At 35.1% G+C, this 12,479-nt stretch overlaps 1 protein-coding gene and 1 pseudogene across 3 annotated transcripts; both read left to right on the top strand.

Annotated features, from left to right (window-relative positions):
- The first annotated feature begins 229 nt into the window (after positions 1 to 229).
- LOC146914573 (receptor-like protein EIX2) lies at positions 230 to 5,411 on the top strand. Of its 2 annotated transcripts, none has more exons than XM_085717405.1 (2): positions 230 to 4,112; positions 4,988 to 5,411. In XM_085717405.1, exon 1 carries the CDS (start codon positions 285 to 287, stop codon positions 4,107 to 4,109), a length of 3,825 nt encoding a protein of 1,274 aa, XP_085573531.1. In that variant the 5' UTR covers positions 230 to 284; the 3' UTR covers positions 4,110 to 4,112; positions 4,988 to 5,411. The 2 variants fall into 2 exon arrangements, with proteins under 2 accessions (XP_085573531.1, XP_085573530.1); XM_085717404.1 differs by lacking the exon at positions 4,988 to 5,411 and adding an exon at positions 4,428 to 4,848.
- A 2,566-nt stretch (positions 5,412 to 7,977) lies between these two features.
- LOC146914572 (disease resistance protein RGA2-like) lies at positions 7,978 to 11,657 on the top strand (annotated as a pseudogene). Its single transcript, XR_015014291.1, has 3 exons — positions 7,978 to 9,746; positions 9,851 to 11,378; positions 11,460 to 11,657. The product of XR_015014291.1 is annotated as a disease resistance protein RGA2-like (transcript).
- The last annotated feature ends 822 nt before the right edge of the window (positions 11,658 to 12,479 follow it).

The raw sequence follows: 12,479 nt of genomic DNA, 5'->3' as shown, positions 1-12,479 counted from the left end.
TATCATATAACATAAATCAGACCAAAAAATTACAAAGGAAAAATCGAAGAATCATTTTATTATTAATTATGGGTGATTGTATTTCATTTGTTTTGTTTTTTGTGAAAGACTCTGAAGTCTTCTACGTTATCCTTACTCCTCTCCTTTTTCCCCTTATGGTTCTTGGCAACAATGAATCATGACCACAATGTAATAATTATAAATTCAGCTATTGGGAATGCAATTAAGTACACACAACAATCAATCAAATTACATACATATCTTCATACATAACATAATTAGTCATGATGACCACAATGTCAATTATGAATTTACTTTGTTTGAAATTGATTCAAACAATAGTTCTCATCTGTTTGGTGTTGCAAGCAAACCTTGTTTGTTCAAAAGAGGTTGTTAGGTGCATACAAAGTGAGAGGCTGGCACTTCTTCAATTCAAGGCTGCCCTTACTGATGTATATGGCAACATGTTGTCATCTTGGACGACTGCAGATTGCTGCCAATGGAAGGGAATTGGTTGCAGCAATAACACTGGTCATGTACTTATGCTTGACCTTCATGCTGAGTATAATGATGATTATTATTATTATATGAGTGGTGATATCCACAAGTCACTGATGGAGTTGCAGCAATTGAAGTATTTGAACCTTCGTGGAAATGATTTTGAACGCAATGATATCCCAGGTTTCTTTGGATCTCTAAGAAACCTAAGATACCTTGATCTTTCTGATTGCATTTTTGGAGGACAGATTCCTATTCCATTGGAGTCTCTTTCACATTTGAAATACTTGAATCTTTCAAGGAATTATCATCTATATGGTTTGATTCCTCATCAACTTGGGAATCTCTCCAACTTGCAATTTCTTGATCTCAGCCACAATGATTTGGAAGGAAGCATTCCATGTCAACTTGGAAATCTCTCCAACTTGCAATTTCTTGATCTCAGCTGGAATGGTTTGGAAGGAAGCATTCCATCTCAACTTGGAAAACTCTCCAACTTGCAATTTCTTGATCTCAGCTACAATGATTTGGAAGGAAGCATTCCATCTCAACTTGGAAATCTCTCCAACTTGCAATTTCTTGATCTCAGCTGGAATGGTTTGGAAGGAAGCATTCCATCTCAACTTGGAAAACTCTCCAACTTGCAATTTCTTGATCTCAGCTACAATGATTTGGAAGGAAGCATTCCATCTCAACTTGGAAAGCTTACAAACCTACAAGAGCTTTATCTTGGAGATGAACAGGGTGATAGTGCTCTGACTATTGACAACAGGGATCACAAAGGAGGTCAGTGGTTGTCTAATCTTACTTCTTTAACCCATCTTCACATGTTGTCAATATCTAATCATAATAAATCCAATAGTTGGTTGCAAATGGTTGGTAAGTTACCAAAACTGAGAGAACTAAGTTTAAGTGGTTGTGGCCTTTCTGATCATTTTATCCATTCCTTGAGTCAATCCAAGATCAACTTTTCCACTTCTCTTTCTATCCTTGATCTCTCTTTTAACAACTTTGCGTCATCCTTGATATTCCAATGGGTGTCAAACATAAGTGCCAATCTTGTTGAGCTTGACCTTAGTTTTAATCAAATGGTGGATCTCCCATCAAATGATTTTTCCTGTAGTCTTCCAAAATTGAGAGAACTAAGATTATCTGGTAACAACTTCACATCATTCATGATATTCCAGTCATTGTCAAACATAAGTTCCAATCTTGTTGAGCTTGACCTTTCTAACAACCCCTTGGAGCCTCCCCTATCACATGGTTATGGCACAGTGATGAACTCGCTTCAGGTACTTGACATATCAAATAATAAATTGAAGGGTGTGGCATTTAAATCTTTCATGAATTTATGCGCCTTACGTTCTTTAAAACTGCTTCGAAACAATTTCACAGAAGACCTTCAAACAATTCTTCAAATTTTGTCTAGTGGTTGTGTTAGAAACTCACTTCAAGTGTTAGACCTCCGTGTTAATGGAATCACTGGAACACTACCCGACCTTTCCGCATTCACATCATTGAAAACATTGGACCTTTCTGATAATAAGTTGAGTGGACAGATTCCTGAAGGTAGTAGCTTGCCATTTCAGTTGGAACAGTTATCCATTGAATCAAACTCTTTAGAAGGGGGGATTCCGAAATCATTTTGGATAAATGCTTGTAAGTTGAAATCATTGCATCTGTCCAATAACAGTTTCAGTGGTGAGCTTCAAGTATTAATTAATCACGTATCTAGATGTGCTAGATACTCACTCCAAGAATTATACCTAAGCATGAATCAAATCAATGGCACACTACCTGATCTCTCAATATTCTCATCTTTGGAAATATTTGATATTTCTGAAAATAGACTAAACGGGAAGATATTTAAAGATATTCGATTTCCAACTACACTAAGGACACTGAAAATATGTTCGAACTCTTTAAGTGGTGTGATCTCTGACTTCCATTTTTCTGGTATGTCAATGTTAAAGGAATTAGACTTGTCTGACAATTCACTAGCATTGAGATTTACCCAAAATTGGGTGCCACCTTTTCAGCTGTACAATATAGAATTGAGATCATGCAAACTTGGTCCTACATTTCCTAAATGGATTCAGACACAAAAATACCTGCAGGATCTTGATATTTCAAATGCTGGAATTTCAGATAATGTTCCAGAGGGGTTTTGGGCTATACTCTCATCACAAGAGTGCAACAAAATCAACGTTTCAAACAATAATCTCAAAGGATCAATTCCAAATCTTCAAGTCAAAAATCGTTGTTCTTATTTATATTTTTCATCAAATAAATTGGAAGGGCCCGTTCCACCATTTCTCCAAGGTTCCATGGTTATTGATCTGTCCAAAAATAAATTCTCTGATTCTATTCCATTTTTATGTGAAAATGGTATAAATGCAGTGTTAGGTCAATTTGACCTTTCTAATAATCATTTATCTGGACGAGTTCCAGATTGTTGGAGTAATTTCAAGTCCTTAGTTTATCTAGATTTGAGCCACAACAATTTTTCAGGGAAGATTCCTACTTCAATGGGATCACTTGTAGAACTGCAAGCATTACTGTTGAGGAACAATAGCTTAACAGAGGAGATCCCTTCCTCCTTAATGAACTGCACAGAGTTAGTTATGCTTGATTTGAGAGAAAATAGATTAGAAGGACCTATCCCTTATTGGATTGGAAGCGAATTAATAGAGCTGCAAGTTTTAAGCTTAGGAAGGAATCACTTCTTTGGAAGTTTACCATTTGAACTTTGCTATCTACAAAACATTCAACTCTTTGATCTCTCATTAAACAATCTCTCTGGGCAGATTCCGAAATGCATTAAAAATTTCACTTCAATGACTAAAAAAGCTTCACTAGATGGTTTTACTGGTCATTCTTCTAGTATCAACAAGGGATCTACTAGTTTTGAAGAAGACTATGAATTGAATGCATTCTTGACATGGAAAGGTGTAGAACAACTGTTCAACGAATTGAATGCATTCTTGACATGGAAAGGTGTAGAACAAGAGTTCAGCAACAATGGCTTGTTTCTTCTAAAAAGCATAGATCTCTCAAGCAATCACTTTTCAGGAGAGATTCCACCTGAAATAGCAAACTTGATTCAATTGATCTCATTGAATTTATCAAGAAACAACTTCACAGGGAAAATTCCTTCAAATATTGGAAAGCTAACATCACTTGACTTTCTTGATTTGTCCCGAAACAAGTTGCTTGGTTCAATTCCTTCTAGTCTTTCCCAAATAGATCGGATTGGTATGTTAGATTTGTCACATAATCAATTATCTGGGGAAATTCCAACGAGTACACAACTACAAAGTTTCAATGCCTCATTTTACGAAGATAATCTTGATCTTTGTGGTCCACCACTAGTAAAATTGTGTGCTCAAGGGGAGCCATCACATGAGCCAAAAGTTGAAACTCAAGGCGATGAAGATTTTCTTCTCAATCGTGGATTTTACATCAGTCTGACATTCGGATTTATCATAGGTTTCTGGGGTGTATTTGGCTCAATCCTAATCAAGCGTTCCTGGAGACATGCTTATTTCAAGTTCATGAACAATTTGATGGATAAAATTTACGTCAAATGCAGATGGGGGATAAATGGTTAACTGGTAATAATACTTTAACTTTAGACATCTCATATATGCTTACATTTAACAGCAAATAGTCATCATAATATATAAGTATAGTATCTAAAAATATATTTTTTTACATATAATTCCTATAGAAATACTGTTCATTTTTAGTCTCCAGTTTCTTAAATAACGTGTTTTTAGTAATTTTGATGAGTTTAAAGGAATTTTTTCTTACTTCCATTAAAATAAGCATATGTTTTTATACAGCACTTGTAAGTTGTATCTATCTATCTTTGATGATAATGTAAGCCATATATGTTCATAACTCATAAGTTATCTTTGATGATATAGGTGCCATCTTCATTAAAGGGTACTCTATAGTGCGTTGGTAGTTAATCAGATTAAGGTGTGCAGTCAAAGACCCTCTCTATGAAGATGAATGGTTTCTCCTCTTTTATGGATCGTTTGTGAATTATTTGCATTGTGATCTAGGAACATGATCTCCCAATATGTCTCAAAACATTTGATTTGTCTTGATTGTACAACCCAGACGTGCAAAAGACATGATTTCTCACAAATTAAGAGATGTTGATGGCGAAGAGAAACTGTCTTCTAGTAAATATAGTGTGTATCTTTGTTATATGTGTGGTGATGTCATTTATCTATTATGTAATAGTGTCGTGTTGAATTGAGTTGCAACTTGCAATACCTTTTGTATTCTCTGCAATTTATTCATGCAATAAACATTGGTGAAGTATTCTACAAGTAAAAATACATGTGTCATTTAAGACTAATAATTTAATTTAAGAAAATATGAAAATTTAAGTCAGAGGTTCTTAATGTTATCCAATTATCTTACTGAGAAGGAAAAAGAAAAATCACAAAAACACCCTTCATAATAGTTCTCACAGAAGTGCAGGATATTAACCGTCCAACCAAGTTAGCTTGCAGTTGAAGTAATTGCTGCTGGGAGCTGAAATTTACATATACAGCCGTGCATCAGAAGTAATGAATAATATGAAAATGGTTCAGTAACATAGACTTACCTCAGGAGTCAAACTGATTCTTGTCAGGACTAGCCTTTGGAGTCAAATTGTTTATAATGGCAGTTTTGCATAACACCTAAGGTCTGCTACGCAACGCTTGATATAGAGGCAGTTTTAACACCTCCGAAATTAAAACCGTGTAACAATTGTTGTAATTTCTTATAATTAGTCATTCAATCATTTGTGGTTAGAGCAGAACAGTTTTATGGTTTCTTTTCTCTTCATTTCTTTTTGAACATACAAAATGTAGTTAGCTGAAAACCTCACAATTCTGGAGATAGACAAAAATTGCTGGGATTCAAGTTGAATATTTGTTTTAGGAGATTTTTCGTGGATTACCAAAACCGACAGAGTTATGTTGCTTTCATAAGGATATACTTTAACAGCTCGATCTTGTTCCATCTTTCTCATTTGAAGTGATTTTCCCAGATGATGCTACATGTCCTGGATTGCATTTTCCTGTATTTTTGTGGAGGATAGAATGGGAGAACTGAGCAATACTCAGTAGAACATATATGCTACAAGTTATTATTATAATGTAAGTAAGCAGAGGCTACACATTTTTGTGGAGGATAGAATGGGAGAACTGAGCAATACTCAGTAGAACATATATGCTACAAGTTATTATTATAATGTAAGTAAGCAGAGGCAACACATTTTTGTGGAGGATAGAATGGGAGAACTGGTGCATTGATTTAGAACAAACTGTGCAACTATCTGGCCGCTATCAGCATATAGGAACTTAAATTTATAACCCTGCATCAGCATTTGCATTTATCAGAAGCCACTATCTGGCCGCTACTAAAAAACACAATGCAATGACATTCAGATATTGCTACGCCTGCTGTTTATGACAATAGACAATACTGATATGGAGTTACAGCAAAGTAATACGAGAATGATACGAGAATAAGGAAAATTTTACTCACCTGCGCTATGTTCTACTAAAATGTCACGGACTTCAAGTAATGAAAATGTTACCTCTAATTTGTTCCGTCGTTGTCTGTCATTACTATCAAAGGTTCATCTAAAACTCAAGTGCAGACTTCAGGTAATGAATCTACCACATCAACGAGAGAATTGACAAAGACAGCCAAAAGATCCATTTCTAAACCAGCAAGGAGGTGAGTAAAGATCTGTTGATATGGTTCCTTGTTTGAATACACTGATCCCTATTTTGTCGATAAATGTTTGTTTCGGAGACTTGATAGTGTACACCCGACACAATTCAATTCTTGTGTTCTAAAATAACCTCTGTTAATTTGAATGTTATCTGTTTTATATAAAAATTATTGTATGATATGCTAGTTTATTGTGTACATGGTCACTGTCTTTGAAATTTAGCTTGAATACATCTGTTTTTCTGTTTCCTTTGATGATAAACATGGGATGAATAATTTCATCAAATGTGACGGATTGAACGAGAAGTCATAGAGTTATTGCAGGGATCTTTTGACGAAACCAGAAAGTAATTAGTGCATCATGACCATAGACTTGGTGATCAAACCACATTGGAATACGTCTTTCTGGGAAGTGAAATGAAACTCCTGTTGCTGCACTCCTGGTGCAATTAATGACAACTAAGAAAATAAAAAATTGTAGAATATTATCAAATCAAATACTCCTGGTAGGCTTAAAATCACCAACTTAATATGAGAAATTGAAGGAACTGTTTTTTTTTTTTTTTTTTTTTTTTTGTGTTACTACATAAATAATAAATGTAGAAAAAATGTAATATACTCATATTCGGGTCAGCCTGATAGGTCTGATAGACTTTTTTATAAGTATAAGCCTAGCCCATTTAAATTAATAGGCTTTTTAAAAAGCTCATGCTTGACTTATTTATTAAACGAGTTAGGCCGGGCCGAGCTTTCAGTAGGCCGAGTCACAGGCCACTGACGAGCTGCCTGGCCTATTCTCTCATTTTAATCAAAAATCAAAAAATAATATTATTCTTTTGGCTCACTTGCAGTGTTTTCATTGCGGCTAAAATCAAAGTCATCATGTAAAACCCTAAATTGAAATTGTAATTGTTTATTCCCTCAATAAAAAAATAGTAATTGTTTTGTGTATCCACTGACATTAAACAAGTTTGACGTGAATTGAGAGGAAGGTCTGCACATGGGCAAACCCCCTTATCAGCTTAAAAATGTTAAATTATGTATTATAGTATTATTATACATGGCCAAACCACTATTTTGCTTCTGAAAATGTAATTCGTTGTCACATTAGTCTCTCGGTGTATTGAAATTGTAAATACATGTCTCTTATTAGTCATTTTAATCCTCAAATTTGTTTTTAGATAGTCAATTTAATACTGGAATATATATTTTCCATTGATCAATTCAATCCATAAAATTATTAATGTGTTAGCGATTTTGATACATTTAATGATTATTGTAGTGACCATGCCATGCCGATTATTAAAATTTACAATGATCATAATCAATTATCATAATATTTGTTATAAATATTAATAGTGGATGTCCAAATAGCAAATGGGTTAGTGGGCTATACTACTAGATCATTGGGCTTAGTCCATGAGCTATTCTATTTCCCTATAAATAGAGCTCATTTGTAACATTCTCAATTACACCAGAGAATAATAAAAACTAATTATCATTGTTTAGCGGAGTCAACCTTTGAAAATAATGAGAACAGTTACCAATAATTAAGGCATACATTTGAAAGTAAACAATTTTTCTACTCATTGAACAAATAAACGCACATGATGTTTCATATGAAAAGATTCCCAATTTTGTTCTTTTCCTCACTCATATTGTCACGCACCTTCACAACTTGTAATATGTTATTAGTATTACAATGATATTATAGTACTAATTACTATTTTTAGAGGACACAGCTTTGAAAAGTTAAACCAGAACTATTATTAGTACAGTCATCTTCCAAACTTTGATTCATTTCTGTTCTCATACCTGCAAAATGGCTGACACTTTACTTGGAATCGTGATTGAAAATCTCGGATCTTTTGTTCGAGAGGAGCTTGCATCCTTTTTAGGTGTTGGAGAATTGACCCAGAAACTATGTGAAAATCTCACGGCAATTCGGGCTGTCCTTCAAGATGCTGAAGAGAAGCAAATAACAAGCCGTGCTGTGAAAGATTGGCTGCAGAAACTGGCTGATGTTGCTCATGTTCTTGATGATATTTTGGATGAATGTTCAATTAAATCAAAAGAACATGGAGACAACAAGTGGATCACTCGTTTCCATCCGAAGAAGATTTTGGCTCGTTGTGGAATAGCAAAGAGGATGAAAGAGGTTGCTAAAAAAATTGATGTTATTGCTGAAGATAGGATCAAGTTCGAATTACATGTGGGGGTCATGGAGCGCCTACCAGAAGATGAGGAGTGGCGCCAAACTACCTCGGTCATCACTGAATCCAAAGTATATGGAAGAGACAAAGATAAAGAACAAATTGTTGAGTATCTTGTAAGGCATGCAAGTAACAGTGAAGATCTCTCTGTCTATTCCATTGTTGGCCTAGGTGGATATGGAAAAACAACACTTGCTCAATAGGTCTAGAACGATGAAAGCGTAACAACCCATTTTGACTTGAAAATATGGGTTTGTTTCAGATGATTTCAGCATGAAGAAAATCCTACACTCTATCATAGAATCTGTAACAGGACAAAATCCGAATCTCATGTCTTTGGAATCAATCCAAAAAAAGTTCAAGAAGTTTTACAATGCAAAAGGTATTTACTTGTACTGGATGATGTGTGGAATGAAGAACAAGTAAAATGGGATAAGTTGAAGTATTTTTTGAAGAGTGGAAATACAATGAAAGGTGCGTCTATTTTAGTCACAACACGACTTGAGATTGTTGCATCCATCATGGGAACTTGCCCTGCGCATCATTTGATGGGTTTATATGATGACGACATTTGGTCATTATTTAAACAACATGCTTTTAGACCAAATGGGGAAGAGCACGCAGAGCTTGTAGCAATAGGAATGGAGATAGTTAGAAAATGTGTGGGTTCACCTCTTGCTGCTAAAGTATTGGGAAGCCTTTTGCGCTTTAAAAACAAGGAATATCAATGGCGCTCTGTAGTGGAAAGTGATTTTTGGGATTTAACCGAGAATGATCCTATCATGTCTGCTTTGAGACTAGGCTACTTTAATTTGAAATTGTCATTGAGGCCATGTTTTACATTTTGTGCTGTTTTTCCTAAAGATTTTGAAATGGTGAAGCAACATCTTATTCAACTTTGGATGGCTAATGGACTTCTTACATCTAGAGGAAACTTACAGATGGAGCATGTTGGTAATGAGGTATGGAATGAATTATACCAAAGGTCATTTTTTCAAGAAGTTAAATCAGATTTTGTAGGTAACATTACATTCAAAATGCATGATTTAATCCATGATTTAGCCCAGTCTATTATGGGAGAAGAATGTGAGGTTTCCGAGGTTTCAAACTTGTCTGATCCTTCAGTTAGAGTTCACCATATAAGTTGCTTTGATACTAAAGAAAATTTTGACTACAGCATGATTCCCTTCAAACAAATTGAATCCTTGCGAACCTTTCTTGAGTATAATTCACCCTTCGAAAATTTATATGGGTTTCCATCGATCACTCCACTCCGAGCCTTACGTACAAGTTCTTATCAACTATCGGCATTGAAGAATTTAATGCATTTGAGGTACTTGGAACTTTACCGAAGTGATATCACAACCTTGCCTGGGTCTGTTTGTAGGCTACAGAAATTGCAAACACTAAAACTTGACAATTGTGATTATCTTTCTAGTTTTCCCAAACGATTTACACAATTGCAGCAACTTAGACATATTGTGATTGAAGATTGCCGGTCCTTTGTATCAACTCCTTTTAGAATTGGTGAGTTAACATGTCTGAAAACATTGACCATTTTCATTGTTGGTTCAAAAACTGGGTTTGGTTTAGGAGAGCTACGCAACTTACAATTAGGAGGCAAGCTACACATCAAAGGCCTTGAGAATGTTTCGAATGAAAAGGATGCCAGAGTGGCAAATTTGATTGGCAAGAATGACTTAAATCGCTTATATTTGTCATGGGGTGGTTATGCTAATTCACATGTTAGCGGTGTTGATGCTGAGAGAGTACTGGAAGCTCTTGAACCTCATTCAGGTCTTAAGAGTTTTGGTGTGAATGGTTATGGGGGAACAAATTTTCCTCCTTGGATGAGAAATACTTCTATTCTAAAAGGCTTAGTTGATATTATTCTCTATGACTGTAAAAATTGCAGGCAGCATCCTCCATTTGGTAAACTACCATGTTTAACTACTCTTTTTGTATCTGGAATGAGAGATATAAAATACATTGACGATGACTTATATGAACTTGGGACTGAGAAGGCTTTTACGTCATTGAAAAAACTGACTTTGAGAGACTTACCAAATTTAGAGAGGGTGTTGGAAGTCGAAGGAGTTGTGATGCTACCCCAACTTTTAAACTTAGATATAACAGATGTCCCCAAACTTGCATTGCCGTCCCTTCCATTTATCGAGTCACTTTCTGCTAGTGGAGGAAATGAAAAGTTATTGAAGTCTATTTTTTACAACAATTGCAATGAAGACCTGGCTTCCTCTTCACGGGGAATTCTTGGAAATCTTAAGTCACTTCACATAAGAAACATCGCCAAACTCAAGGAATTACCAGCTGAACTTGGTACTTTTAGTACTTTAGAATCCCTTAAAATTGAACTTTGTCGTGAAATGGATTCATTACCGGAGCACTTGTTGCAAGGTTTGACTTCTCTTCGTACTTTGGTCGTTAGGGAATGCCGCAAATTAAAATGCTTGTCTGAGGGTATGAGACACCTAACCCGTCTTGAGATACTTGAAATTACTTTCTGTCCACAGTTTGATTTTCCATGTAACATGAACAGTAAAACATCCCTTTGCCAACTGAAAGTGTCGGGGTGTAATGAAAACATACTAGAAAGCTTAGAAGGCATCCCCTCGCTGCAAAAATTGTCTCTGACTGATTTTCCTTCCCTAACATCCTTGCCGGACAGGTTGGGTGCCATGTCTACTCTTCAAGTATTAAAAATCGAAGGGTTTCCAAAGTTAAGTTCACTGCCAGACAACTTTCAGCAACTCCGAAACTTGCAATTGTTAATTATTGCTCGTTGCCCAATGTTGGAGAAACGGTGCAAGAGAGGAATAGGTGAAGATTGGCATAAGATAGCTCACATTCCTGAATTTGCATTGAATTTCATATTGCAATCTGATGTAGAACCAACAATTTGTGGTAATTGAATTCAATGAATTCCTATTTTTTTCCTTACTATATCAAACATGATTTTAGACTTATATTGTACAATGGGTGCAGAAAATATAATATCAGCATGGAAGATGAGGAAACAAATCTGGCACCAATTTCAATACCCTGACTTAATCCAGGATCAATTTGACAGGATGATTGATGTGTAATGCTCTTGTCTTAATACAATGGTGCTCAACACAATAACCTAAGTAGAGTGGTTTTATTTCTATCTTTATTTATTTCTTTATGTTCATCATACATATCTTGGTGTTTTTCTTTAATCTAATTCAGTTTCAATGTGTGCCCCAGAATATATCTATTAATTTAGATACATACTCTTATGATGCATTTTAAGTTGATAAAGTGAACTGAAGAAATTCAATATATATTGTATGAGATGATTTAAAGAGTGAAGAGAGATTTGTTCAAACATATATTAAACGTGAGAGCCTTAAGATGCCTTTTAGTTAGATTATGATTGTAGTGGAACAGTGTGCTCAAAATTTTACGAGCTTCTGTATAATATATGATGCTCAGTAAGAAACATGATGATACATTTCTAATCATGTAAGAAACATATTGAAGTTCTTTTTCATATGTAAACCATCAAACCAAGATTTCTAGTGGCCCTAAAAAAACAAAATCCAAAATAATACAAAATTATAACAATGCATAGATGTAATTAGTTCTTTTGTGTAAACTGCAAATCTTAATATATTGAAGTCTTCTTTTCTTATGGTCCCTAAAAGTAATAGCATAAGGCGTTGGTAGGTCCTATATCTTCTTCGGCCATTAAATACAGAAAAAAGAATGAATCAGAGGACGCCGTGTATCAAGGTCCCATACAATTGAGAGATTGTAAGCATAATGCTCATGAGGAGTCTTTACAATTGAGAGATTGTAAGAATAGAAATGATATACCTACATATGAAGAAACTAACATCCTTACTCCCTAACTAACTCTCTAATCAATCTTTTCAATCACTACCCATGTGTTTGTTCTGATTTTCTTTTTATCGGTAGCGCGCAGTCGTAGGCCTTTACTCCATTCAGTTCCGTTCCGGCAAGTTCGCATCTTCCATAGCA

Source organism: Medicago sativa, chromosome 6, assembly GCF_051527215.1.
Source record: "Medicago sativa cultivar Bolivia chromosome 6, Bolivia_mono, whole genome shotgun sequence".
NCBI classification, from domain to species: domain Eukaryota; kingdom Viridiplantae; phylum Streptophyta; class Magnoliopsida; order Fabales; family Fabaceae; genus Medicago; species Medicago sativa.
Note: the sequence above shows the minus strand (reverse complement) of the source record. Positions and strands in the feature narration are given on the sequence as shown.